The sequence below is a fragment of the Phyllopteryx taeniolatus genome, chromosome 18 (assembly GCF_024500385.1).
Source record: "Phyllopteryx taeniolatus isolate TA_2022b chromosome 18, UOR_Ptae_1.2, whole genome shotgun sequence".
Classification (NCBI taxonomy): domain Eukaryota; kingdom Metazoa; phylum Chordata; class Actinopteri; order Syngnathiformes; family Syngnathidae; genus Phyllopteryx; species Phyllopteryx taeniolatus.
The window spans coordinates 15797079-15823529 of record NC_084519.1 but is presented as its reverse complement, the minus strand read 5'-3'; the positions used below and the strand labels follow the sequence as shown (position 1 = coordinate 15823529).

General features: G+C 42.7%; 1 protein-coding gene across 7 annotated transcripts in view; it reads right to left on the bottom strand.

Annotated features, from left to right (window-relative positions):
* The window catches only part of sash1a (SAM and SH3 domain containing 1a), a 143727-nt gene that overhangs the window by 23771 nt on the left and 93505 nt on the right, over window positions 1-26451 (bottom strand). For 4 of the 7 annotated variants that reach the window (XM_061753189.1, XM_061753190.1, XM_061753192.1 and 1 more), the window contains exons 2-7: window positions 15819-15947; window positions 6454-6504; window positions 5895-5944; window positions 533-573; window positions 349-438; window positions 143-255 (exon numbers count right to left, since the gene is read on the bottom strand). In XM_061753189.1, the coding sequence (XP_061609173.1) occupies window positions 143-255; window positions 349-438; window positions 533-573; window positions 5895-5944; window positions 6454-6504; window positions 15819-15947 (474 nt within the window). Of the gene's footprint in view, window positions 1-142; window positions 256-348; window positions 439-532; window positions 574-5894; window positions 5945-6453; window positions 6505-15818; window positions 15948-18416; window positions 18900-22196; window positions 22803-26451 lie in introns of those variants that run through there. The other 3 variants (XM_061753191.1, XM_061753196.1, XM_061753195.1) reach the window with 3 other exon arrangements.

Sequence of the window (26451 nt, the reverse complement as noted above, 5' to 3'; positions counted from 1 at the left end):
GAAAGTTAACAATGCATGGTTTCCGTCACAGTTAGTAATAGTGAGTCATTTTAGTCAGATGGTAGTTAGAGACTAGTCTCGGATAACGTGTAGTTTTAAGGGGTGGTGTTGGGGGGGCGGGACGTTCTCTGAAGGTTCCTACCCGAGCCAGCGCTTCTTCCACGGTGATCATCTTCTCTTTCACCATCATCATCAGCTGGATTCGCTCCTCGTCGCTCATGGTGATCTCGCTGGCCACGTAGCCGATGTCCTCACCTGAATCAAGCAAATGAATCAAACATCAAAGGTGGCTTCAGATCCAAAGCAGGTGGAAAAAAAAAAAAGAGAAAAGAAACACACCGCACAAACCTTTCGATGTCTGTCGCACGACCGCCTTGTGCTGAGGCTTGCGGAAATTCTGCCAGAACGACTTGTTCTTCTTCTTGTTGTCCCATTTCCCTAAAGAGAGGACATATTTTATTGATATGAAAAATTCCAATTTCAAACATGATGTTGGTAGCTTCTTGAACAGGGCCAGGATTGAATCCATTACCTCCAGATCCATCTTCAGAGCTGGATTTGTGCAGCGACATCCTGAGGACAAACAAGAACATTTTAATTACAATTATTAGTTAATAATTGATGTCAGTCTTTGTGCATGTAAAACGGTATCAATTCACTTGCATGTATCCGCAGACACACACCCCTAGGACTCTTTCACTGGGTGTGGGGTCAGTCACTTACTGCGACAAATAACTCATGAATATGCAACTCGCTTGTGTAGCCCCTCACTTATACTCTCGTCCCGAAGACATTTATAATTCACATAATTAATGCCAGCACACTTCAGTTGTACAGTCGGGGTCACGACCCTTGTCCTTGTCCTGTTCTATCTTGTCCTGAACTTCCCTCACAGGGTGTGGCACTACAGCCCTATGCAACACTCATATTTAATGTTTCATTGTTGTAGATAATGTAATGATTTACTTCTCTCATCCTGTTTACAATTACTGCTTTGTCTTTGTTTCCCTCTCCCTTCTTGAAACTTTGTTCTGTTCGACTGATCAAGTCTGATTCTCAATAAACCTCAAAGGGATACAGTTTTTCCATTCTGCTTGACCTCACAGCCGAACAGGACAAAAAAAATAAAATTAAATTAAATAAAATTTTAAAAATAATAATAATAATTTTAATATGACCTTTTTTTCGTTAGCACTTATCCTGTTCAGGGTTGAAGGGAGCAGGGGGCTATCCCAGACTTCACCCAATCACATGGCTAAAAGGGTATTATATAGTCATTTTTCATTCATTTGTTTATTCACGTACAGAGTGCAACTTCATTAAAACATTCCCCATTCACAGACCAGTACTCTGCGCATTGTTGATTTGATGATCCTCCTCCTCTTAGCTTTTTTTCCAGGAACGATAATGCAATTATTTTTCAAAGGTTTGTGCTCACAGTCTCCAAACCGCTGTTGACAGCACGATCATTTTAAGCAGTTCAGTAACTGTTTCAGTGAGCGAGATTTCCAAGACCTTTCCCAGAAGTTCCCAAAGCACCATGCTTTAAAATATTGTGGAAAGTCACACCAGAAATGCTGTAAATGGCACATTTAACTACAATGTCATTCAGTAGACCTCCACCAAGGCACAACTGTAAAAAAACAAAAACAAAGCAGAGTGTTGTGTTTGTTTATTAATGTACTGGTTTCAGTAATTAAGCTACTTCCTGCACGGGCATTTATGCCGTAGTAAAGAACAAATCCCGGAACTGCACCTTTATTCAGATGATCTTGATGCATCATCACTATTTACTGTGTCAAAATTATGGGTTTAAAAAAAATCTAGTTAAAACAACAAAACTTATGGTGAACTCAGACTATTATTATATTTGCAGCCTCTTTGCACACATGCAGCTGCAGTGGCATCTGTTCACCACATGAGGTCAGAAGTGGTTCTTTTGATTAAAAAATGACAAAAAAAGTGCTTGAGCAGGCTCCAGAGAGTGAAGATAGAGTAAATATGGAAGAAAGGGGAAAGGAGGGCAGTAAGAGGGGGTGAAAAAAAATGCAAGAGGGCAGACTCAGCCTGTTTGTTTTTCCACTTCCCTCGACCAGTCACAAGCATGGCACGGGAGAGGAGTGGGAAGACATATTAAAATGTGGAAAGCAGTAAGAGTAGAAAAAAAGTCCTGACACATATCTATAAATCGTCCAAAGCAATCAAAATTAATGGAGAAAAACAACAAGTCAGTGGCACACGAAAGCCTTTTTCCACCATTGTTGGCTGCAAGTTAGGTATCAGTTTTAAGAAGTGAACACCGGCATCATTATTAGCAGTCTGTTTCTTCACATTAAAATCCGTAATTCCAAAAGTTCTTTTCAGGCAACCATTAAAAAATAATAATAAAGAAATGTTGTAATGTGTATTTTAATTAGGAAAAATAGCATTCCATTATACTTTGTAAAAACATATAGTAATTCATTTAAAAAAAAAATAGAATTAAAAATAATTGAACAGTTTTTGTCACACTGCTTCAATTGAATGGCCATTGTGCTGCACCTTCTGGTGTGCCTGACTTGGCCACCTAGGGGCAGTATTAGATAGATGCATATATTGTTCATTGAGACGTCTAATGCCTCTCTTGACTCATCAGTACGGCACTAATATAAGGCATTCTATGCAGAGATGATAAGGAATATATGAGTGAGTACTGTTACATTGCCTCTCTACGTGTTGCTACATGGTTTGAGTTCAATCTGTTGTTTAAGGGTTAAAGCACCACAACATAGATGCTATTAAGCATTAAGCTAGCAGACTGAAAGGCTAAGCTTTGTGGTTGTTGTAAATATACAAGGTGGCCTTAGCTTTGTTTTACATTTAGCTTAACAGTAAATTTCAACTCTCGAGTAGAAATAAACAGCTCAAAGGCTCTTTTTTTTGAAGAATTGTTCACTGTCACCGCCAAACTGTATTGGTACTATTTGAACGCACTCTCCGTGCAGGAGATTGGAGTTGTGGCATCGTAATGAGATGCTAATTGAATGGATGCCTCGACTCATTTAAAGCTAAAGCTAATGTGAACGGAACAAACTCAATTTAACCTTTTCTCAATCCGTGTCCCCCGTTCCTTCATGCTCTATAAATTAGACTGTGCGGCACACACACATCTGTGCTGCTCAGACACTTGGGGGGGGAAAAAAAAAAAAAAAAAAAAAAAAAGATCCTGAATGTCTTTCAGAGAGTGTGTCAATCCAGGCATTGTGCAGCCTGGCAACTTAATTGGTTTAACCCTCCATGTACGGCATCCCTCTCCCCCTCCCCTCCCCTCTTTTTTTTTTTTTTTTTTTTTAAATGCAGTCCTACGCATTGAATGGAGGACGCTTATCGCCTAAACCTTAACTTTCCAATTAAGGCATACAGTATAACGTCAATGTGTCTATCTCAACTTTAGTGGGAGCAACATAGGGTAGGCTGTACACTTTTCCTGTATAGCTCTTCAGGTGCATCAATCATGATTTTGTGTCTTGCTTTCATCAAACTCAATTTATCTCACTGATTAGTATGCTGCCCCTCGCTCTCTGTAACAATGCCCCAAAACAGGAAGTCCCTAGCTTGAACTCCCCGGCCGTCTGAGAGCTACATCTCGTCACCAAACTGCTATGCATCATGACAAGTGTGCCCACCTCCTGGCAACAAGGAGTGACCAATGCTTGTCGGGTAGCATTGGTGGAAGTGATGTGAGGATCAAGTTTGGGTCACCCCCTCTGGGTGCTGTTGTCATGCACAGAAGTGATGAAAGGGGCAGGGGTTAGAACTTTGGAGTATGACTGGGTTTGACACTCTTTACGGCCGGACAGGTGAGCAATAGAAAAAGTCAATGCAAAGGTTGCAGAATGCGTCCATCAATACATTCTAGTGGAAATAATTTGGGTCTTGCCTTGAAGAGTTCAATCAAACTTGCAGTAAAAGCAATAAGACCAAAACTATTGTAAGAAAAAAAGGAAACAAAATTCTAAAGCACTCAAACACTCACATACGATGAAGCTTTTTGTAATACCGCTGACCTTTGCTTGGTGTACGCAAAGGGCATTCCTTATGCGATCTTTAAATGACTAGTGTCATTCAAGCGATAGAAACCAGACTGACAGGAAGAAGACGAGCACAGCAGCAGAGTCAAAGGAAAATGGGAGACGTCATTCCAAATCATTTGGCATCTGGTTCCCATCATGCTCGGGCTTTACTCTGCGCAACATGTACATCTGTGAGCGAGGTCAGTCTGTGGTATGTGCGTCCTCGGCTGCATATGCTTGTCACGTGAACAGTGCAAGCCCACCAAAGGTCACACAGGGGTGAGAGTCTCCCTCAAAATATGACAGTTAAGACCTTTTTGTGTTAGGTCAGGGGTGTCAAACTCATTTTTGTCACACTGGCCATGTAGTAGTTACGGTTTAGCTCAGGGGACCGTTATAATCATTCAATTTAAACATTCACCATGTTTTATCATATTAATTACATATCCAGTTGACGGATAAGTAGTTTTGAAATCAGAAGTCAGGGATAGTAGTTCAACTATTCTTCAAGTTATTGTAAAAAGTGGTTTGTTAACAAAAACAATGCTTTTGCAACAGCTTAACTTTAATTACGAATGACAATTAGAAATTTTGGTACAGATTTGAGCAAAAATCATGGAAGTTGACGCACATGATTTGCTTTTGCGGTCCACAGAAAAGGATGTGGCGGGCCGGATCTGGCGCCCGGCCTCGAGTTTGATACCTGTGTGTTAGCTATTTCCATGACCAAATATTGCATACGAAGCATCCATCCACTTTTATTACCACTGATCCTGTTCAGGTTGGCAGGGAGTTGGAGCCTATGTCAAGCGACTATACCCACCAGTCAGCGCATAAACATTTATTTTGTATTTTTTTTATTGCTGACCCATTTCTATAGCATGATCTCATACACTTTGTCCTTCAGGAACCGCGCCCAAACCCGGTACAATAAAGCTCCTTGGTCTGTGCTCATTTGGCCTCACCCTCCAGCCCGCGTCTGGACACAAAGGCAGGAAGGAAAGGCGAAAGCCTGCTAGAACGAGCGGGTCAGCACGAGGAAGCAGCCAGCGCCGTAAGGATGTGGCCGAGGGACACAAAGTACGGGTCACGCAGCTTATGTATAATGTAACTGTAATTATGTGCACTGCATAATATAACATCACTTGTAGGGGTGAAACCAGCTGTTCCACACATGGCAGGGCAAGTACGAATGTTGAAATCTTAAGGTATTAGCAATAGTTTATCATTGACTCATGTTTCACGACAAGATTTTATTTCTCATTAAGCGTTAACAACCCATCCCTGTCTTTTGGGGTCACATGATGCTGTTAAAGACACTCGGAATCGGGCAAAAAAAAGTCTCAGACAAATTGCTTTTTTAAGGACCCCTGTAAACAGCAATAATGAGCCATTAAATGGCACGAATAACACAAATACGGTACGATTATTTTTGTGTGTGTGTGTTAACAGTTGGCTGTATTGTATGAGTCCGTTAGTCTCAGTAAATCAGCGTTTTCATGTGTCTAAGTGCTCCACGGCTCGGCCTGTGTCTCCAAATCTCCTCTTCCACACGCCTGGCTGCGCTCATCTATTAAGTGGCAGCTTTCCACCTGAGGAGGTGACCTCGACTGCCTGCGGGCGCGCTTGAGTGACCTTTCCTTGAAGCCCCTCATTGTGGCGCTCCATCAATCACACGAGTAGCAGGTGGAAGTGCGTTTGTGCGTGGAGAAGCTAAACTTCACGCGTGATGTTGTATTTGACACCGTCTGGCCTCCGTTGTACATTGCGCTGACATGATACAGGCTACACAATTCAAAAGGCTCGCTTGCATGTCGGACGGTGGAGAATAGGAGGACTTACTTTCTGTCTGTTTCTGGAGTGGAGACGTCGCTGCTGAAGCCCAGTGACTCCTGAAGAAGAGACAGGTTAGTCAAAACTTGTTTCAAGCTAGTGTTGAAGCTCGCTCTTGTGCAGTAGCTGTCCACACAAAACGCTTTGCATACATTCCCATGTCCTAACAGTGTATACAGCACAAGTTCAACAAGAAGCAGGGGGACATTTTTTGCACTGGTCGTGTCCCACTTCAGAAGGTACACATGTAGAAGCTACTGTAGTAAGATTTTAGACCAAAACGTTTACCCTTTCTAATGATAAGAACGCTAACTTGATGATGAGATGAGATTCATGTCAACAATACAGTGGACGGCCCAAAGTCATTTGCAAGTGGTACAATTCGCATTTTAAATGAAACTGAATGAAAAATGTACCTCAAAGGTCAAACAATTAATACATGTTTTATGATCGTGACAGTCTAACCCTGGAATAAATCAAGTCTTTTTACATTTTATTTCCATGGGAAAATGTGTTTTGTACCTAATGAAGTGGCTGCTATTTGTGCATGTGTGTGTCATCAACATACCTGGATCTCAGTGCGGAGCTGCAAAGAGATATTGTTTGGATCCTGTTTCTCCTAAGGAAGAAGAAAGGAGGTGAGTCAACATCAAGGAACATGCAAGAACAGTAAGCACAAAATACCACGCATGAGCACTTTGTGTTTTTACAAAAGGAGAAAGGGGGGCCAATTGACTGCAGACCAAGTAGAAGGAATATCTACACGCGACAAACCCTGATGTGGGAACCCTGTTCTTCAGCATTTCGACACACCCGCCATATGCGAGTGACAACAAATAAAAGAGCACGGGCTTTAACCCAACCCTTCATTTACTCAACAAGTCGAGCCTTGCAAAAAGCAGCGTTTATCAACCTGTTTTAATTCATTCACTGCCATTGACGGGTGTTGAATTGAAATATCCATGTTAACATGGAGGACTGCCACTGAATGAGTTTTAATTGCCCTTGAAATTATATTGGATGGTGGTGGACCTTGACATTTCCTCCAAATATGGTAACAAAAAAAAAAAACAGGTCCATTTCATGCAGAAATCCACCCTTGAGCTACTGAAATAACAATGATGTGTTTCACAAGTTATATCAAATAATACCTGTTGTAACATTCCGTAACTCCTCATACTAACACTTTTCTGTGAGCCAAAAATATCTTTCAAGAGAACTTCTTGTTTCTACATTCTCACTGACTGAAAGCACTGGAAATAAATGTGATGTAATTCAATTTGCAAAACGTGAGTATTTGAGTAAGGTAAACCCATTTCTGACATAAATGGTAAACTAAATCAATCAATCTAACATTCATATCAACAATGGCGCTCACTACTGGGCAAGAACCAGCAGAGCGCAATTAATCTGGGTTGCCAAAGAAAGTAAACTGGGCACTAAAAGACATGAAAGTACATTTTGATGCCCTTTTGAAAAAAAAAGAAAAAAGTAAATATCACATTGCTGCAGTCAAACGTTAGTTTCTAAAAATCATGATTTGAGTGGTCATTTTTTTTAAAATCCGTTAAATGTCCATCCTTTTCTAAGGAGTAGTATATAAAGGATGGCTGTTTCAAATAAAAATTCCATATAATCCTGTAGAAGAAATAACTAAATGAGTGACTGACTGTTAATTTTCCCCTATTGTCAATCAAGGAAACCCTTTAACAGAGGATACAATGTAAAACCAGAACAAGTAGATGGGCATCGAAAAGAATTTTTAAGATAGGATAAGAATAGAATTTGACATCAGCGTAACAATGGAGGCAACATGTTAATCTCTTTCAAAGGAGCATTGCAGCCACATAAAGGAAATGACAGCAATGTTGGGAGGCTGGCAGCCGACCTTTTATCACAAAAGAGGAATTAAATCATTAACAGAGGAACAGGAAAAGAGAAATGATTATTTTCTCCCAGATGAATCATGGCAGGACACTCATACGATATTGAACCTCCAAAGAACTTCCTAAATATGCTCTGTTGGACATTCTGATCAGTGTGATCTTGAATTTGACCATTTCTTTTCCTCCTTTGAGTGTTTGGGAATGAGTCAAGAAGTAAATGGCAAGTCAAAAGTAGACTTTACAGCGATTTTATCGGCCTGATCGGTTTTATGCTGACCGGCTTTAATGTCCTAATTCGCCAATCCGATCGCTCCGCAAAAGACATTTACTCCGCGTTGCCATCGTGCACAGTATATTTGAATCCAAAAGCTAGTTTATTTTTAGCCTTGTCGCGTGTCTTTTGACGTAGTACTGTAAATATCTGACGCCCAATGAAGTCATTTAAAATAAAAATACGTCAGGACAGACAAGACAAATTTGCTCTTTCACGACTGCACTATGTCAAACTACTGCAATAAAATCTTGTTGTCCGATACCACCGCATCCCGTTTTTTACGATCATTGGGCTTTACCTTGTCAACTCAAATGCGACCGGATACACTCGCTACCGTGGCGACGACAAGAGTGGATCGCGCTGACTGTATTATAAGGACAAAATGGGGAAAAACGTGTGTTGGTGGTCACCGGTGCTCAGGGCAGGAGAGGACTTTCGTTTAAGGCTTGCTTGAGGTATGTTCGCGTACTTTTAATACGATACGGCTCGCAAGCAAGCAACGTTATGTAGCCGAGCAAGCTAGTGGTAGCACTGACAGCTGTATGTAAACATGCCCCCGTTCTGTCGAATCATGCTCTAACGTTTCGGTGTGGGAGAAGCAATTGAATTACAGTAATTTAATTACAGTAAGTTAGCACCCATTATTTCTGTCATGTTGTAATGGTGGTTTGACCTGACTGATTAGCATCTAATAGAAGACCCTTCATTTGTTCTGTCTGTCACTATGCCTCACTGGCATAAATAGAGGACAAAAGATTAGAACAAAGATACATTATTTATTGTAAATATAATGTTTTGAGCAATTAAGTACACAAGACACATTCCTCCAGCTTGTGATCGGATCGGTGATCGGTTATCTGTTTTTTTAAACTCGCTGATCGGCCCCAAAAATCCTGATCGTGTAAAGCCTAGTCAAAAGTGACATAGCCTACTTTTAAGAGACCTTTAATGAACCTGTGGGCATTGGGTCAGAAAAAGAAAAGATCTACAAAAGGTGCTGCAGTAGCTAAAAGCCAAGAGTGTCACTTATCAGCACGGACCCGTTACATATTGAAGGCCGGGAATCCTTCAGGCCCATTAGTCTGGTCATCTGTTTATCAGTTTCAGCATTACACTGTTTTTTCCAAGATGCAATTCCAGTCATGTCAAAAGAGCCCACAAACAATTTGTTCTGACTCGGAAAAAGATGGAATATTTCCTTAAGTGAGATGGCAGGTACGGGGGCTAAGGCCAAAAACATGTCTCGTAAAAGTCCAGCAGAGGAATATGAAGTGGCTTAATTAAATTGCCAAGATGTATGTCAAGAAGATTTGGGATAAAGGTTTACGGTTCACAGTCTAGACCGCCAAGCTTGAAACCAATCACAGAACATTCCTATTTTCAATCAAAACAGCCAGATGTTGTGATGATACAACAATCACTGTATTGCAATACTGTCTTTATCCCTTGAAAAACATATCGATAATATACTGTCTGTGACTCCCAGTCCTCCTGTAGAAGAAGAACTTACAACCAATCTATCCACTTTAAACAACCTTGGCAGCCCGCTGCGTTCAAACAACTGAGCTGCGCACAATGACGCGGCTGAACAAAGAAAGTGAGCCACCGTGAACAAGGTGAGCGCTCGGTGGCACATCACAGCGTTTCGCACAAAGTGGCAAGAGATTGCTTCGGCTATCAGATCCTCTTTTATGGTTTTGCCCACGAATGGCAACAGCAGCGATGACAGTCTCACTAACTGAACGCAAAAATCTATTTTTAAAAATCCCTGCCGTTAGTTGGCTGGCCAACATACCGCACGTAAAAAAAAAACATCATCTGATCAAGATTCATACAATTCACCGTGGAGGACAGAGATTCGGACACAGACTTCCTCCGACTTCAATCTTTGACACAGAGGGAGGCTTTGAATGTGTGAAACAAGGAAGACTAGTGAAAAAAAAGATCTGTGAGAGCGACTTTGTAGTAGCGCAGAGCGATGTTGAAAAATTCATGCAAAAGCTTACAGGGCAAATTGGGGTTTCTGTCAGAAGCTTTGCTGACAGAGAAAAATCAATGTTCTTGCCAGGTTTGTACGTGGACGTGTGAAAGATAGTTCACATAAACGAATCCCACAAGAGGCGACGCTATCCTTTACATGAACTTGGCAGCACCAGCCCGAGATGTTGCCCTACTTACCTGGGCGTGAACTGGCGTACATGCGCTTCAATGTGGAGATCTGTCAGAGGGGTTGTTTGTGACGCCGGCGCTGATGGCTTATGTGTGACTGAATTGAGTCAAAGATCAGGTGAGGGGAGCATAGCGAGGCCATGCTTGCCTTAATGAGGATCACGCTTACCGCACGCAGACTGGGACGCTCACGTTGGCAGCAAGCAAACTACGACAACCAAAACCAAAAAGGCATTGAAAGCTGCTGTAAAGCAATTATTGTAATATCTTGCTTGGGATGAAACTTGGAGGTGCGTACTGATCGATTAATTCATCATGAAGAACAGCGTGTGGAATTGTTATAATTTGTCTCAATTTGTTTGCGATCTAAAGAAGACAACATGGCATCAGCTGTGGGAAGCTAGACTATATATAAGCTGTGACATCTGTTATAAAAGGAAATTTTCTCAAATGCTAAGATGCTAGAATGCTCGAGATATATCTGCCCATCCATTTTCCGTAGCGCTTGGCCTCACTAGGGTCGCGGGGAGAAAAAAAACCAACACTGATTTCTCAAACTAAAGACTACTGCTTAATTCTGCCTCACAGCTGCATTTCCAGAATGTGCATGAAAAGGAGAGGACAGAAATACCCCATGTGAGTGTTAAATAGCAACGGTTGCTCCAAGCATAACTGCAAAGCCCACCGTCGGCAGGAGATACCGCAGTGCAGCCTGTGCCAAGCTTGTACGCGAAAGGTAGGCGGATATGTGGCAAAACCCGAAAGACCAGGTGGCTTAGTGGAGGTATGCCAGCTGGCGCGGTCCGACGAGTCTGGGTGGGCGAGCGCGAGGTCGATAGTTAGCGCTGCGAGACGAACAGGCACTAACTGGAAAGCCTGGTGCGAGCCCAAAAAAAGACGTTAAGCTGTGGGACCAGTATGGCATGATTCAAACACGGGGAACTGGACGTACACACAAACGCACACCAGTATGATGTTGTCGGTAGCCAGAAGTAAAACAGGAAAGCACCAGCCCACTCAGTAACACCTCTACGGTCTTCTGTTCCAAAAAGTGTTACGTTAGTGAGAACGGCCATACTTGCGGCACAGGCATGCTTGTGTCAAGCATTCTAAAGCCTTTTGGATCAGCATTTTTTTTGCTATTCAAAGGCAAATACCAACGGTATTACAAATTCCAATGACATAGTCACCTTCTGGAGGCCGACAAATAAATCACGCAATAAGAATTAGAAACTTAACACCTGCAGACAGGTTATCCCAACATTGAAGGCATGCCGACACTATTTGAAGAAAATCTTAAAGTAACAAAAGGGCTGCTGGCTACGTTTCAATGCTAATGCCCAAAGGTGGAAAGAACAAACAAGCACCTGGGGTTTGCCTTTCTTTGCTCTCCTCTGTAGTCGTAACCTCAATGATCTGACCCACTTTGACAAACAACTTGGCCCCCGCTGGTGTTCGTCTCGTGGCAAAGCAAAACACTCCACAGTCTCGACTGCCAAGCTCCAAACCAATCACTGAACATTCCTGAGGTTATTCCCGAGGGTTGAGCAGTGTCATCACCAAATGAAGAATTTGTCTCTTTAAAAAAAAGGTATCTAATCTTCAAAGACACATTTGGATACTCAAAGCTTTGAAATGATATTCACAAGACACTTCAATTGCTTAATAGCAAAATGTTAAAAGGCTCACCCTGCGGCCAAATAACCCATCACTTTTTGACGCGATGCATCTGCTCCATCTTTGGAATGCAATTACACGCCTTTTTGCTCCATGAGAAATCAGCTATTCACCAGCTCTTCTTGAAACGCAGAAAGATTACACCTGTAGCTACTACTGTGTAAGGAATACGGCAGTCTGCAAGTGAACTGATATGGTCATCATTAATAACATCCTTACAAATAACAGGTACAACAGCAAAATCAAATAAAAAAATTCTGACATAGCTATTAAACTGGCAAGTAAAAGCTTTATTGGAAAAATGACAGTGAATCCTCAAATTTTACTCTGAAACCTCAAAGAAAATAGCCTTTTAAAAAAAAAAAAAAAAAAAAAAAAAAATCAAATCCCAAACCCACAGAAAATATTATGAGGCAAAGCACCTTAGATCTCTAACGGCTATGTCTTTTTAGTATTTAAAATGTGAGACATGTACACAAATGTATTAGTAATAATAGATAATGGACTGATGATGGAATTAAAAAGGAACTTGTCAAAAGCGGTAATCTGAAAAGGGTAAGCTTTGCAACAGCTTTTACCATTTTTAAGTTGCATTGCAACAGCGACTTGTATAACTTTTTTTTGGACTTGGAAAAACAATTTTGCTAAAAAAGTTACATAAAATACTTGTTCCGTAACCGTGGCTATTTTCAACTGCATGTCAATTAAATTTTTTTGGGGCCCAATGTGACGTACTGTATCTGTTGTTACGATTTATGAATTACTGTCCACACATTAAGTTCTATTTATGTGGCTTTAGAATATTTCTGTACTGTCAGCATACCGATGAGATTCCCATCTACAAGACTGCTAAGACTGCTTGGTAGTGCTAATCCATAGGTCCCCATGCCCTAAGGGGATGTTGGTTTACTCCCTTTGTTACCATGCTAACATGAAGATACAGAAAAACAAAACGCTGGGGGGCCCAGCAGGAAGTGGCTAGTGTTCTCTGAGAGCCTCCATCATCAACTCTAAATAGGGGAAGAGACATGTTTTACTTGACCAGCCATCGCTGTGTTAATGAGAGGCCCCTAAAAGGCTTAGCGGATGCATTGAGCAAAACAAAACAAAGCAAAAACAATGTGATTACCAAAAACATCAGTGGAAGACCAGCGACTTCCATCCATCCATTTTCTATACCTCTTATCGCATTATCTCTGACTACACCCTGATTGCCAGTCAGTCTCAGGGCCATTGTATCAACTATGTAAAGCACTAACTAAACTACTAATGGCCAAGAACAGCAACTTATGAGCACTGAATAGGTTTACAGTTTCTCTTTTATAGCTACCATGGCGATGACAATGAAGGTTTAAGACTTTCCAGTCGTCAATTTTCTTCCAAGCGGTCGAGGAAGTCACTAAACCGTTGAGATTTAACTGATTAGGCCTATTGAGCAATTTAAGAGACCGCACATTTCCTTCGTTGGAATCGTCCGAACGAGAGAAACAGTTCACTTGGTCTGATCCAAAAGCTGTATATTTGTGCTACTCGGACTTTATTCGCATTATATGTTTTGGCAAAAGAAAGATGCCAGCAAATGGTATTAATTGATGGATCTACTCCTGAAAATTAAATGTAATGTATTCTGACTAGAAGCGATCATTGCTACTGGTGATTTGATTCAAATGAGACTGGAAGAAGGACAATAACCAGAAAAGGAGTCGGTGTTGTTGAGACCGATTTTCCTGTACCCTTTACAAGACTTTGGCCTTTCGTATAAAGGCCTCGTCCCACTAGAGAGCCACTTTCTAAATGCCTCGCCATGAACATAGATTCCCGCCACTGATTGTGACCTTCTTTACCACCATCAATCCACGGGAAGACAGGTGTATGGTATTCAAGCTAATTCTGTCTCCTTGTGTTAATTAGAGTCCGAAGTCCAAAAGTAAAACCTTGGAGCTCTCTGAGTAACAATATTGGATGAAATTTGGTCATATTTTGGTATGCGTTTTAGTAGAAAATGCTTACACGATTTGCACGTACTTTTTCAAGACAATTTTAGAAAGGGTATGAGGTAAAATCTATACAGCGTGGGTTGAGACCGTGGCTTTTGAGAGTACCTCAATGAGGTGTTGTCTCACCCGTGTTCCCTCCTATGTTTTTCCCTCCTCTCCTCTATATTTTGCTGCCAAACTCCGCAGAGTGGTGGGACAGCTGCAGGCTCTCAAATTCAACTCTCCTCCTCTTCATTCCCCTCATCCCTTCGCCCGAGTCCACATCCTCCTTCAGGCTCGGGGCCCAGTCAGCTCTCGCCTCCTCCTCACAGACAAGAATCGGCTCTGATTGCTTCCTTTCCCCTCGTTTTGTCCACCAACGATGAGACTGTTTCAAATTACCTTCAGGCAATTTACAATGTGTGACAAATATTATATTTAACCCAAGGGCCACACAGCGAGAACACTCAAGCAGATGCATAACTGTTTCCACTGTAAACGACTGATTTAAAAGGACGCATTCAATAAATCGGCACTCATCTTTTACTAGCCCTTGTCCACCCGACTGAAACCACATGGTTACCATCAAAAAACAAGTGTCCTTAAACAAAATGGAAAAACTGAGCACATAAACGAAGACGAAATGGCACAGGGTTGCGTATCAACCGTTTCCCGCTGCGCATGCACGTGCAGCATGTGTGAGCAATAATCGAGTCCAATGTTGCGTCACGCGATCAGCATCTGGAGGTTGGTCTCACACACATTTTTGCAGTTTTACGCCGGACCTCAAACTTTGGTGGATCGCGTATTTTAGTACGACCCTGCAACACCAATGCGACTTCATCATTTTCCACTTAAATGTAATTTCAGATGGGGGTTTCCAGCTTTGACACAATGGAGGAGAGCCAGCATGGGTCATGCATGGAACGTGACCAGTCCATCATAATAAAATGAGAATCATAATTCAATGTTTTGGCCGGAGCGTTGGGAGCCATGTACACTGATTACACCTCTTAAAATGACATCACTCTGAATAGATTCTATGGGGTAAAAGCTGCTCTCATTTTAGGTGCTCAAGAAACTGAGCTCCAATGCCCTTTTTACGGTGAAATCACCTACACTGCAAACTTAAAGCAATAATGAGAAATAAATTTGGGGGGAAACAAGGAAGTACAATCGATCTGCTAAGGTTGAACACCTTCGACCAGAGATTTCTGTAAAATAGGTCTCTAACGGACAAAATTCAACATTATGCGAGACCTCAGTATATCTCACGAGACTGGTTCAGTGAGTGATCTAAAAGATTAAAAAGAGATCTGCTATTTCTTTGCTTTTGTTATGCTACCACAGAAAGGTAACAGTGATGCAATGAGAAAGCAAAATACAGGAGTCTCTGCCGTGGCTGCCAAGTCAAATATGGCTAAGTCATAATACATACATAAATACATAATACAGAGTATTCATGTATTTATGTTTTACGATTTTCAAACTTGTCTAAGCGTTCGTTCAGGTTTTATGATGGTGACAGCTACTTCTCGCTGGAACGGATTAATTCAATTTCCATCATCTCCTGTGGGACAAAATGTATTCTAAATTGTGAATACATCGTCCCAGAACGGATTGTGTTCGACCTTAGAGGAGCCGCTGTACTCGATTTGTTTACATGTGGGCTTAATGGCTAGCGCACCATCACACAAACAACCTTTGTGGCAGCACCCGCTGCATTCCTTCATACGTTTGCTCGCAGCTAGGCAACCGAAGAGGTGCCCCACTACCCTACATCCATGTGAAAGGGACAACCCGACTCTCCTGTGGATTTCCACAATCACCACTGTGTTGACTTACACTCACTCCCTTAGGACAAGTATGCTTGCTGCTTTTGAGTCTTGAAACACTCCAAATATAGCTGCTAACTAGCATGCAGCAGAAGTGAGTGACAGTGTTCATTCACCATGTCGAGCTCTTGGGACACTCGTCTTTTGCGGAGCTCCTCCATACGGTCGCTGACGTCGCTGAAGCACGTGTTGTAGTATTCAGAGTATTCCTGAGCAAGGTCATCTATGTTGCCAAGTGAACCATCCTGTAAAGAGAGAGAAAGGAACAAGTGTTTAGCCTCCCAATACCCAGGAAGGAAAAGAAAATGCTGCCATTGCAAAACAATATTGGTTATGGTCTTTTCATGTGTCGTCCTCTTGTCGGACAGGTCCGGCTTGCTTTGAAGAAATACAATTATTGGGCATTTGAAGTAGTGGCAAGCATGTCATGCAGGGGGATGTAGAGTTCATACCATAATAAGTGTACGTAATCCCTTAAAATAAAGTCAATATTTTGGAATGTGCAGCTGTGGCTATATGCATCATTTAAACAGTTTCAATCAAGCCAAACAGTAGAAGCACACACACGGGATGATGCATTGTTCCTGTTGGATAATCACTGCACACTCAATACAAACAGAAAAGTTATGAATACATTTCAATGAAAGGTCTGCTTTATTTGGATTTTCAGTCACTCTTATCGGGCACCTTTGTCAGGCCGTGATTTGTTTCTGGTCTTTGTCCCGTGATACATTGAATGCCCTTTCCCTCCTCAGTCGTTTACTAAACCCAAAACCAAAACACAGTCTTCCGTTCGCTGTAGTTCAGATCTGCACAGTTCCTGTCTTTGTCTTGTGGACTTGCAGTTCAGGTCGAGAGAGGAAAGTGTTCTATCAGTAAGACCGAAAAAGATACGTGTCAGGTATGTTAAAGACGAGAGGGTCTGCGAGACATGGCAGGGATCAGTTTAATGAGAGCCAGTCTTCATTCTTCAGGATCTTGAGGTTTTTTTGTCAGACGGAGTAGAGAGGAAGGGTTCGAGTCTTGCCTAAGTAAAAATGTAGGCCACCGTCGCAATAACAGCCTGATAAATATTCATCAGTGTTGATCTAATCTGTGCCAGGCGGACAAATAGCATTGAGTCACTGCGCGAAGGTCCGAACAGTCTCTCTCAGACATTCTCAACCGGACTCCCTATGCGGGTGCCAGGCCACAAATGAATGAATCACTGTGCGTGGAAGTGAGGCTTGCCAGTGACACATGCAAACACAGGCATGGGGTCTTCTTTAGGGATGTGTGTGCGTATCTTAGTGTGATTGAACACACATTAGCATCCAGGAGATTTCAAAACAACCCGAAGCAGATGGAGAGTGGCCTGAATAGGAATTTGCCATATCGTACCGGACACGATTAACAGCCGGTGATGTGCGCCGCAAATGTCAACAAATTACTTGAGTATCTGCTGGTTCTATTGAAAATTGGCGATAATATTTGGCGGGGCGCGAATGATGCGCAACGGACCTTTAACGCACGTCTCAAATGTCCAGTTTGGCTAGCGGCAAGCCAGATTCCCGTTCCCATCAGATAACAAAACCAGTCATGTACAAACACGTGGTCCCAGCTGATGGACAATCTCAATGGGAATACTCCCTAAGCCGTTTTGCTCTTCCTAACACACACGCATGCTTCAATTGTCTAAATCATGCAACATGCTCCTCGCGCACTTCTTGGCTCTATTCCGCTTTGTATACTAAGTAACTAAAAAATAATCTCAAATTACAGTTCACGTAAAACTGCTGGTAACAGAGTTTGAAAGAAAGAGTCAGATTGCTCTGGATGACGTAATTGCTCCTCCACCCTGAATGAGAAGGGAGGGACAAACTCCTGATATTGACTTGGAACAATTGAAAACAACACCCAAGAAGGAACACACAGGAATGCTCGTGTGCAGTGTCAGTCAGAAGCATGTGTCATACACTTCTGCAGTAGGGCGGGGCCAGATAGCAAAAAAAAAATATAAAATCAAATAAAGTGTTATGGGATGTTGCTGCAGGACAAGTGAAAGACTGCCAGTCCTTTAACATAGATTTCTGTCATATGCAATGACTTAGTACTACCAGATTCGTAAAGCTCTACAAGCCTCACGTTTGATATAGTCATAGAAATGAACGGTATTAGCTGACAGCATATACTGGAGGTGAAATTTTGAGAATGGAAACAGTCAGAAGGCCAAGTCAACCCTCCTTGCATGATCAATTGGCCATGGAATTCCTCACATAGCATTCCAGCAACCACGAAGGCTCGCCTTGAGGGCCCGTTTGCCTCTTTCTACGTCGGTAAATTTAAGAAGTTCTACATCTTTTTTAAAAGCCTCATTAACATATCGCAGCAAGTTACGTCTCATTTAAGTTGTCCAGCCAGAAACTGTATTGGTTCACACTGCACACAAGGTAGTATTTGGTTGCAGTTTGAGTCCATAGCACTCCAAAATTGACATACTTTAAATCAGGGTTCAATGTAATCTTCAGATTGTTAAACTAATAACTTTAGGTCTGCTTTTAAGTTCACCATGCTAGGCTAATGCAGCAGCTCTTTAGTCGGTAATACCGAAGCCACTCTGAAAGGCATTGCACAGTTTAAAAGTACGTTTTCCTTGTACAAAATATACATCTCCACATGCTAAAATGCTGGCTCCAACGCTATCATGCTTGCTATGGTCAATTCTTTGGACTTACATTCCTGAGAGTGCTGGGGTTCAGTGACGATGAATGGCGGTATCCGTGGCATTGTTACCCAACTGGCATCGCGACTGTGCTCTTTTAGGAAAGAACAATGACAAAGTGTTGATAATGGAGCCAGATCTCTCATGCTACGTCAGGATAGCGACAGCCGCGTGATCACTTTCACACGCAATGCAACTTCGGTACTGGATCAGCCGGTTAAAATTACCGTCAGGCGAGTCGTTTTGTGTTGTATTGTACTAATGTTTTGTTTAGAGGTGAATGGAGCGAATATGCACTCTGTCATGGATACACGCAAGCTTAAACGTCACTTGCAACAGTGTTAGCATGAAAGGAATATAGTCCTTGAAAGCTAGCAAGATCATCATCATTGGTCAGATAGGACACCCCTGAAATCAAAGTCTAAAGATCTCTGGACTGCAATTCTCTAAATGGGAAACAGACTGTAAGGACTTCATTTTCGACAGGAAGATTGAGGGTTCAAGACTGAAAAATCAAGATATGGGCTTAGTTGGACAGGCTCTTATATCATCATTTTGAACATTTTCCATAAGAAACCAATAAAGTATCGTTTAGTTTTTTTTTTGAGGAAATAAGAATTTGTTGAAATGATGCTGATGAGTAGTCAAAGAGGGAAGAAGGTGAGGCAAGGGGTCCCAGTCCAGTCCTTCTGAGAGGGCTTCCTGAGGATATCCGTGGCTTGAACAGCAAAGCAGCAGAGGAAGCCTGCAGGAATCGAGTGATAAGACCAGTCAAGGGAAGGGCAGTTATCGAGAAGTGAGCCGGCTTGGCAACGGTCCATGCTTGAGTCTACCAATCAGTACAGTTAGTTTAACTCGGTATGGTATGCAATTTTGGAGATAAGCGTTGTAAATGTACCAAAAAAAAAAATGCTATGGACCGTAACAGTAATCGACACCTTTCTGTCGGGTACTAACGGCCCAAGTGTTATGGAAGTTGTAAAGTCACACTGTGGACTGATCAACACAATGGAAGGCCGCCGCTTTTAAGAACACAGAGGATTTCATCTCTATTTTATGGGTTAGCTCAGTCCTGGCAGATATCAGTGGTATGATTTGGTGACCATTCTGACTCGTACTACGATCACCTGGTGAAAAGGAGGCATTGTGAACATGCCGAATGATGAACCATACTATGTGAAACGTTTGTTTACATGGGAGGAATCACACAGGGATCACCTTTTCTAGCACATCCCAGACACACACAATCGATATTCGCGTCTCAAAAGCGCTATTATATTGTTGGGTTTACATATAAGAAAAAAAAACACACACACACACCCATCTACACGATATGTAATCCCACACATCTCTTTAAAAAGAAAGGATTCCCTCCAGGCAAGCAAGATTTTTCACAAGGCTTAGATTGATGAGTTAGCTGACATCATAACTGAAGGAGAGGTTTTTGTCTCAGAGGAGTTTGGGAAGCAAACTGATGACTTTAGTTTTCGCCATTCCAGTTGCTGATGAGCAACAGATGGAAAGGTATCATAATTGACTTGACAGTAAATTTGCTCAAAGGCATCTTCGTTAGCACTATCAACAACTAACATGCCAGCACGCTTATTAAATTTGTACTCGCATTCCACAACCATCTGGGCCGCTTCATTGCATGAGCGCAAGAATGTAAGCGCCTTTTATAAACAAATTGACAAAATGTAAAGAAATACTTAAGGTTAAAGTCGTTAGCTGCAGGCCTCGGGGGGGGGGGGGGGGGGGGGGGGGGGGAGCTTAGAACTGAACCGTAGATAAGAGGCAGTGCTTAGCAAGCTTGGAGAAGCCTATCGGGATTGATGGCTATCGACAAGTATGAAGGCTCAGTTCTCGCGTGTTGGGGGCAGGGGGGTGAATCGAGATGAAACACATTTGCAATACTGAGTAAAGTCAGGTCATCAAGCTTGGCGCTAAACCCAAAAGGTGAAGAGGCCGTTCCCAGGAAGGCTTGTGAGAAGCGCAAATAAGAGCAAGTGATAATGTAGTGAGTGTATCTCATGTGAAAGGAGCCGTTTTAGCCCAAGTTGATCTGCATTAGCCATGTAAGGGTACATGATTGTATCGCTTCAGTACCGATATCGAGGTACTTTATGCAAGTCACAATTCTGGTGTCGTGACAACACTAGTCTTAACACTTGACTTTGTTTTTTTTTCCTTCTGTTTATTTATTTTAAAGTTCACAATAACAGCATCATCTTTTCAAATGTTGCCAGCACCGCAACTGAAACAAGCTGCCACGTCAGGACTGTTTGATTAATCAAAACTGCCACAATAGAAGCCAATTTGCATTTCACGACTGCAAAAAATATACAAAAGGTTTATTTTTGTTGTGTTTGTGCGCGGGAAGTGTGTGCAGGCAAGCTGGCAGCAAGAGGAGGAGGAGGAAAAACGTCAAAAGATGAGCACATCCTTTGCAGACATCTGCCTCGGGAGCAATAAATCTGGATAAATTGGCCGGCTGTGAGCCAGGTCTCCCGCCCAGTGTCATTGGGCAGGACAGCATAACGCCCCCACACCACCACCCTCTTTCTCAACACAACCACACTACATTTACACACCATTCAAATCTTCAGAGCCATACCAAACCAAATTAACACCTCTCGTCTTGACGCAGAGCGCAAGTGGCTGCGAGCACATTTGGTTGGCATATCAAACAGTTGGGCCAAAAACAATAGCGCAGTGTTTCACATTAGAAAAAGCTAACATTTGCTCGATGTATGAAAACACACATCCCACATATTGTATGGACTTAAAAGTAACTGAGAAATATGACTCATGGCAAACTATGTAGTTTTTTTTTTTTTTTTTTTTTATAGCAATAAACGTCATTCCAAGACAGGTAAAATGACAGCAATCTTGTAGGTGGCTGACGTCTAAGTTCAGTTTGTTGCATCGCGTAACTGTCTTTCCGTTCACACAGATACTGTGTGGCATACAGGCAGGAAAACTACGTGTTACTAGTGAGGCAAAACCCTGCACCAGGAGTTGACAACTGTGCTACGAGTGCAAAAACAAGAAGGCAAAAAGTTGCTAGTAACACAGTTGTTCTACTAGTGTGCCTGAGTCATTCTACTAGTGCCCTGAATTGTCTTAGTAGTGTCGACAAAGAGGAAACTCGCACACGGCGCTTAAGCTGGATATGAAGAATATGGAATAAATGCTCAACCGAACATTGATTTCAGATCCTTGCTACCCAGCTTATGGTCCATGTACTAGTACACTATAGTACACAATAGGGATGCTACTAGTACCACGAGTGGCATGAGAAAATTCTACTAGGTAAGATCCAGTGCTTGTCTAGCAGTACTAGTAGCGCACAGATTTCAACGTGGTTGCTCTACTACTGTAAAAGTCATATAGTAGTGGGGGAAACCTTACTAGTAAGACAGTCGTTCTACTAGTGCACTGAATCGTCTTACTAGTGAGGATAACGAGCGTTAGGATGTGGAATGGTCCATAGCATTTGGCTTCAAACGAGCATTTTTAGGTGCTGTTTGGGTTTTTTTTTTTTTTTGTTGTTGTTATTTTTCAGCGGCTTCCACGTGGAACTAAAGAATCACGCGTGGAATGGCAACGACGCAAGAGCAGGCAAAACACTACAATACACACTCATTTGCATACCAGCACCTGACGGACTCAAGTCGAGGACTTGAATCCACGGAATCGCAACGGAATAACCAACTTGACGACTTCAAAGCAGCAACTTTGAAGAAGACACTTGGAAGTGTCACAGCCCCACCGTTCCCCATTTGAAACCTACCAGCATCCCCATCACGTCGCTCCACAGTTGCGAGAAACTGTCGGAACCGGCGCCGACGTCGTGGGCCCGGGGGGGCTCCTCCGAGGGGGGTTCGCTGCTCTGGTCGCCTTCCATGGGAGTAGGGAGGCCACAAGAATAATGAACGATATACGGCAAAAAAAAAAGAAAAAATACAAAACGTGGGGAGGGGGTTGAAGGGTCAAAACGTGTGTGTTTAGAACAACAACACCAGGGGAACACTCCGAGGTGACATGGTTCCGTCCAACGAGTGGCGTCAAAGTGCCCCACCGGACATGGCGACAACAAAATGGACCCCCGAAAGAAAGAAGCGACAAAAAAGAAACACTTGTTGTTTCTCACCGCGACGTCGTGGGGCTCTTTCCAAACTCCAACTTCCAAGGTTTGGAAAAAAAAAAAAAAAAAAAAAAAAAAAAAAAAAGGTGGAACGATGTGTTCTGTTTTGTTTTTGTTTTTTTCCTGAGGGGAAATTCGCAGACCGACGTCGACTGGTGTCCAAGAAGGCAGAGTGGCAAAAATGTTTTTAAAAAAGTATCAGAGCTGAGCACACATGCGTGGAAAGTTTCGAAAACACAGCGCGCGTGTGAGAGAGAGAGCGGGGGGGAGTGGGGGAGAGCGAGCGAGAGCGAGAGAGAGAGAGAGAGAGCGAGCGAGAGAGCGAGCGAGCGAGAGAGAGAGAGAGAGAGAGAGTGTTGTGGCCTCCAGCGAGAGAGAGAGAGAGAGAGAGAGAGAGAGAGAGAGAGAGTGTTGTGGCCTCCAAACAGTGCACCTCCCTCGGCAGCTCTTCTCTGACACTGCTCCCTTCCCCCCGTGGGTCCTTCCCACGCACGCGGACACTTCATTAGGTACACCTGCCTGCACTATCAAACTTTTTTTTTTTTTTACATTTAAAAAAGTATAAAACAACTCAACCCAGAATATTAATGGCCGCTTTTCATTAAAGTCCCATTATGACATTTATTGACAGCATAACATGTAAAATTCACGTAATTATCACTATAATTTAACATTATTTTTCAGGAAACCAGTAAAATACCGTACAGTAAACTCCACTTTTCACAGTACCAGTATTTCGTGTATTTGTGTGTGTGTGTAACTTATTACAATTGTTATTCTATTTTATTCAAAAAAATGTTTGATGTTGCTCTTCCACTTTCTCTCTGTGACGTGCGCACACTCACGGCCGACAACGGGGCACTCTAAAACGGCCACGCGAGTTGGAAGCCCCTGTCCACACGCTGGCTGACAAGAAAAAATATGTCTGTTATGATGGTTATTGTTTGCAGTAGTGGAGAATTGCATTGGTTCCTATTGAGAGGTGGTTCCAATATTTTGTACCTACGATCCAATGCACACCACTGTAAACCTACTGATTGACCAATCACGAGCGTTTCTCGTCGGAGGCTATATTTCGCCCGACGACAACAGCTGCTGCCAAGTCGTGACAGACGCCAGCGGGGCTGCCCAGTTAAAATTTCCAATCCCGGTTGTCACCCCGTTGAGCTTTAGCAGTCCCTCGGCTTCACCTGCTCGTGCGCAATAGGATCAGTCTACGACATGGAGACACATTTAAAACAACAGAAGGCGCAGACGAGATCGGGGGGGGGGCAAAAAGGAAAACGTTCACCCGTACATTCTTTCCAGTAACCATGCAAAAATCATCAAATCCTGCGGTACAAAACTCAGCGACAAACACCCACACTCTCCTTTATGATCTCCACTAAGAAGGTGAGACTTTTACAACCGTTTGCTACCTCCGCCAAGCACAAACAGAATGAAGAATGACGGCGTCACTATTTCTTATGACTGTCGGCTTGTTATGAATGTTTATACAGTACTGCGACATTGATATCGCACATAATTTGCACACGATTCTCATAAATTCCCAAAAGTACGACTACCTACTCCTCCTGCATTTACTTTTACTTTGAAATTCGGCTCCCAGGGCATCGTCAACATCAACGTTGAATTAGCATACAGTTCAAAAGCTGGAAAACCCATTTAGAATTTCCTCGCGTCTGACAACATGACACCTCGATGGGAAGAGAGGGCGAGAGGCGCACACGCACGCGCGCACACACACACACACACAGACACACACACACGCACACACACACACACACACACAAAGTGGTGTTTGATGAGTCAACAGGCTTTCCTCCTCTCATTACCAGTCTGACCTCTGTGTTTGGGACTCTGCAGGTGGGGTGACACTGTCTTGTATTTGAGTTGGGGGGGGGGGGGGGGGGGGGGTGCGGGGGAGGGGGGGGACTTCATGTCTTCCTGTGTCTTTAAACAAGGTGGGTTTGGTGTAGACCATGGGTCGTGTCTGACAAGTTGATGGGTAGATGCAATGATGTCATGGAAACGCACACACGAACCGCCCCGTGCCACATTGAGCTTGTAGATGCAACAAAACCTCTGTTGTGTGAACATTAAAGGCCCTTGAGAGTCATTTGTCAGGTTACGCCACAATTTACAATATGACCCATGCCAATGTATAGGCAAACATACGGTTGGAGGAGATGGTCACAACTCCTCACTAACCTGTGGTAAAGTTAGTCATTTTTCACAGAGGATAAAGAACATGTGCCTGTGAGTATTGTTATACTGTCTGTCTACGTGTTGCTCCACCGTTTGTTTTCAAATATCCGCCACGCCGATACTATACGCGAGCTCAGCTATGGCGTTTTTGCATCGTTTGTTAGCCTTAAGCTAAGATGACCTTCCTGAGGCAAAGCTACCAGTATGTGGTTGTTTTAAATACTTGTCATTGGCATATTTGAATGTTCATTTACATAAACTTCAACTGGGAGTGGCATTAAACTGCTTAGAGTGCAGATTTTCACCTATTGCGGCTTGGTTTGGAACGTATCCCCTGCAATAAACTCACTGTACCAAAGGAGAACAGGGTAAGACTGATTGTCATAGCGACCCTTGCTGTGGAGGTCAGTGATCCCCAAGTGGGGCGGGGGGGGTTTACGAGGCGTGCCGACAGGGGTGACATGTTGGAGTGCCCCCAACCCTGAAAACACCCCATGGGATGCTGTGCATTGACACACATGCGTAGAGTCGATGCATGCAGAAGTTGTTAGCCATCACATTGACATAATTTTATGATGATTGAAGTTCTTACATGCCCTGTTATTTTTTTTTTCTCCCAGAAATAGAAATCGGAAAAGAAATCATGCACACATCAACCGCAGCTAATTGGGATCGAAGCATTACCACATCATTAATTTGGCCAAATTAGCATGACAACTCATTGCCATTTTCCTGTGACCCCCTTCCCTGAAGAGACGCGGCACGGTTAATCAAACGTTGGCGCTTTTAAAGGGGCATGATCATGGGACGCTCTGCTTATTTTCTGTGAGGTGGTGAGGAAATGTTTACTCGTCAAAAAAATAAAAAAATAAAAAGGGAAGACGGGAATTAGCTCTGGGCTAAACAAGAGAGGCCAAATACGAGGAAAGAATGCATAGGATAAACACACAAATTGGTTATATGACGCCAACTGGACTTCAAGGGGTGCTAAGGAACTATGTTGAAGTGAATGAAGGAGCTTCATTTGGACAATTGCAGATTTTCAGGAGTTCGCTATAAGGCAGGATTCATACGCTCATCGGTCACAATATTAGGTACACCTCGGTGTATGTTGCAGTGCACAGTAATGTCTCGAGATTGCATTTATTCCAGCAGTATGGTGAGGTTTTTTTTCTATTAGACCTGACTAAGTGAAACTCCTCCCCTCAGGTCAACATAGTTACTTGGCACCAAGATGCCACCAGATGATGCCAAAGCAAGGACTTTTAGACATTCTTTAATGACATAATTCCCTGCCGTCAGGCCAAAACCTCCTGTATCCAAATTGGGTCAATTTCACATCATTTCACAAATCGATACTATTTTTCAATCACCACGTGGGTATGTTTTTTTTTAAATTTAACAAATCATTGACCAATCTCAAGTTTTGAAAATTGCTTGTTCTCTTTGACGATGCAATGTTAATGGCTGATCAGGCTCTCTCTCTCTCTCTCTCTCTCTAGTCATTGTCGGGCTGAAACCTTGTATGTCCAAATATGGTCAATTCAGTACCATGTTATAGAGTGCCAGTGCCCACTAGCTATTCTGTATATCTTTTGGGGAACAATAGCTTTAGAAATAGGCCTTTCATGTCCTTTTGTACATCCACAACTTCTGCTCAGCTACCGCATTGCGTCGTCACATTCTCCACACG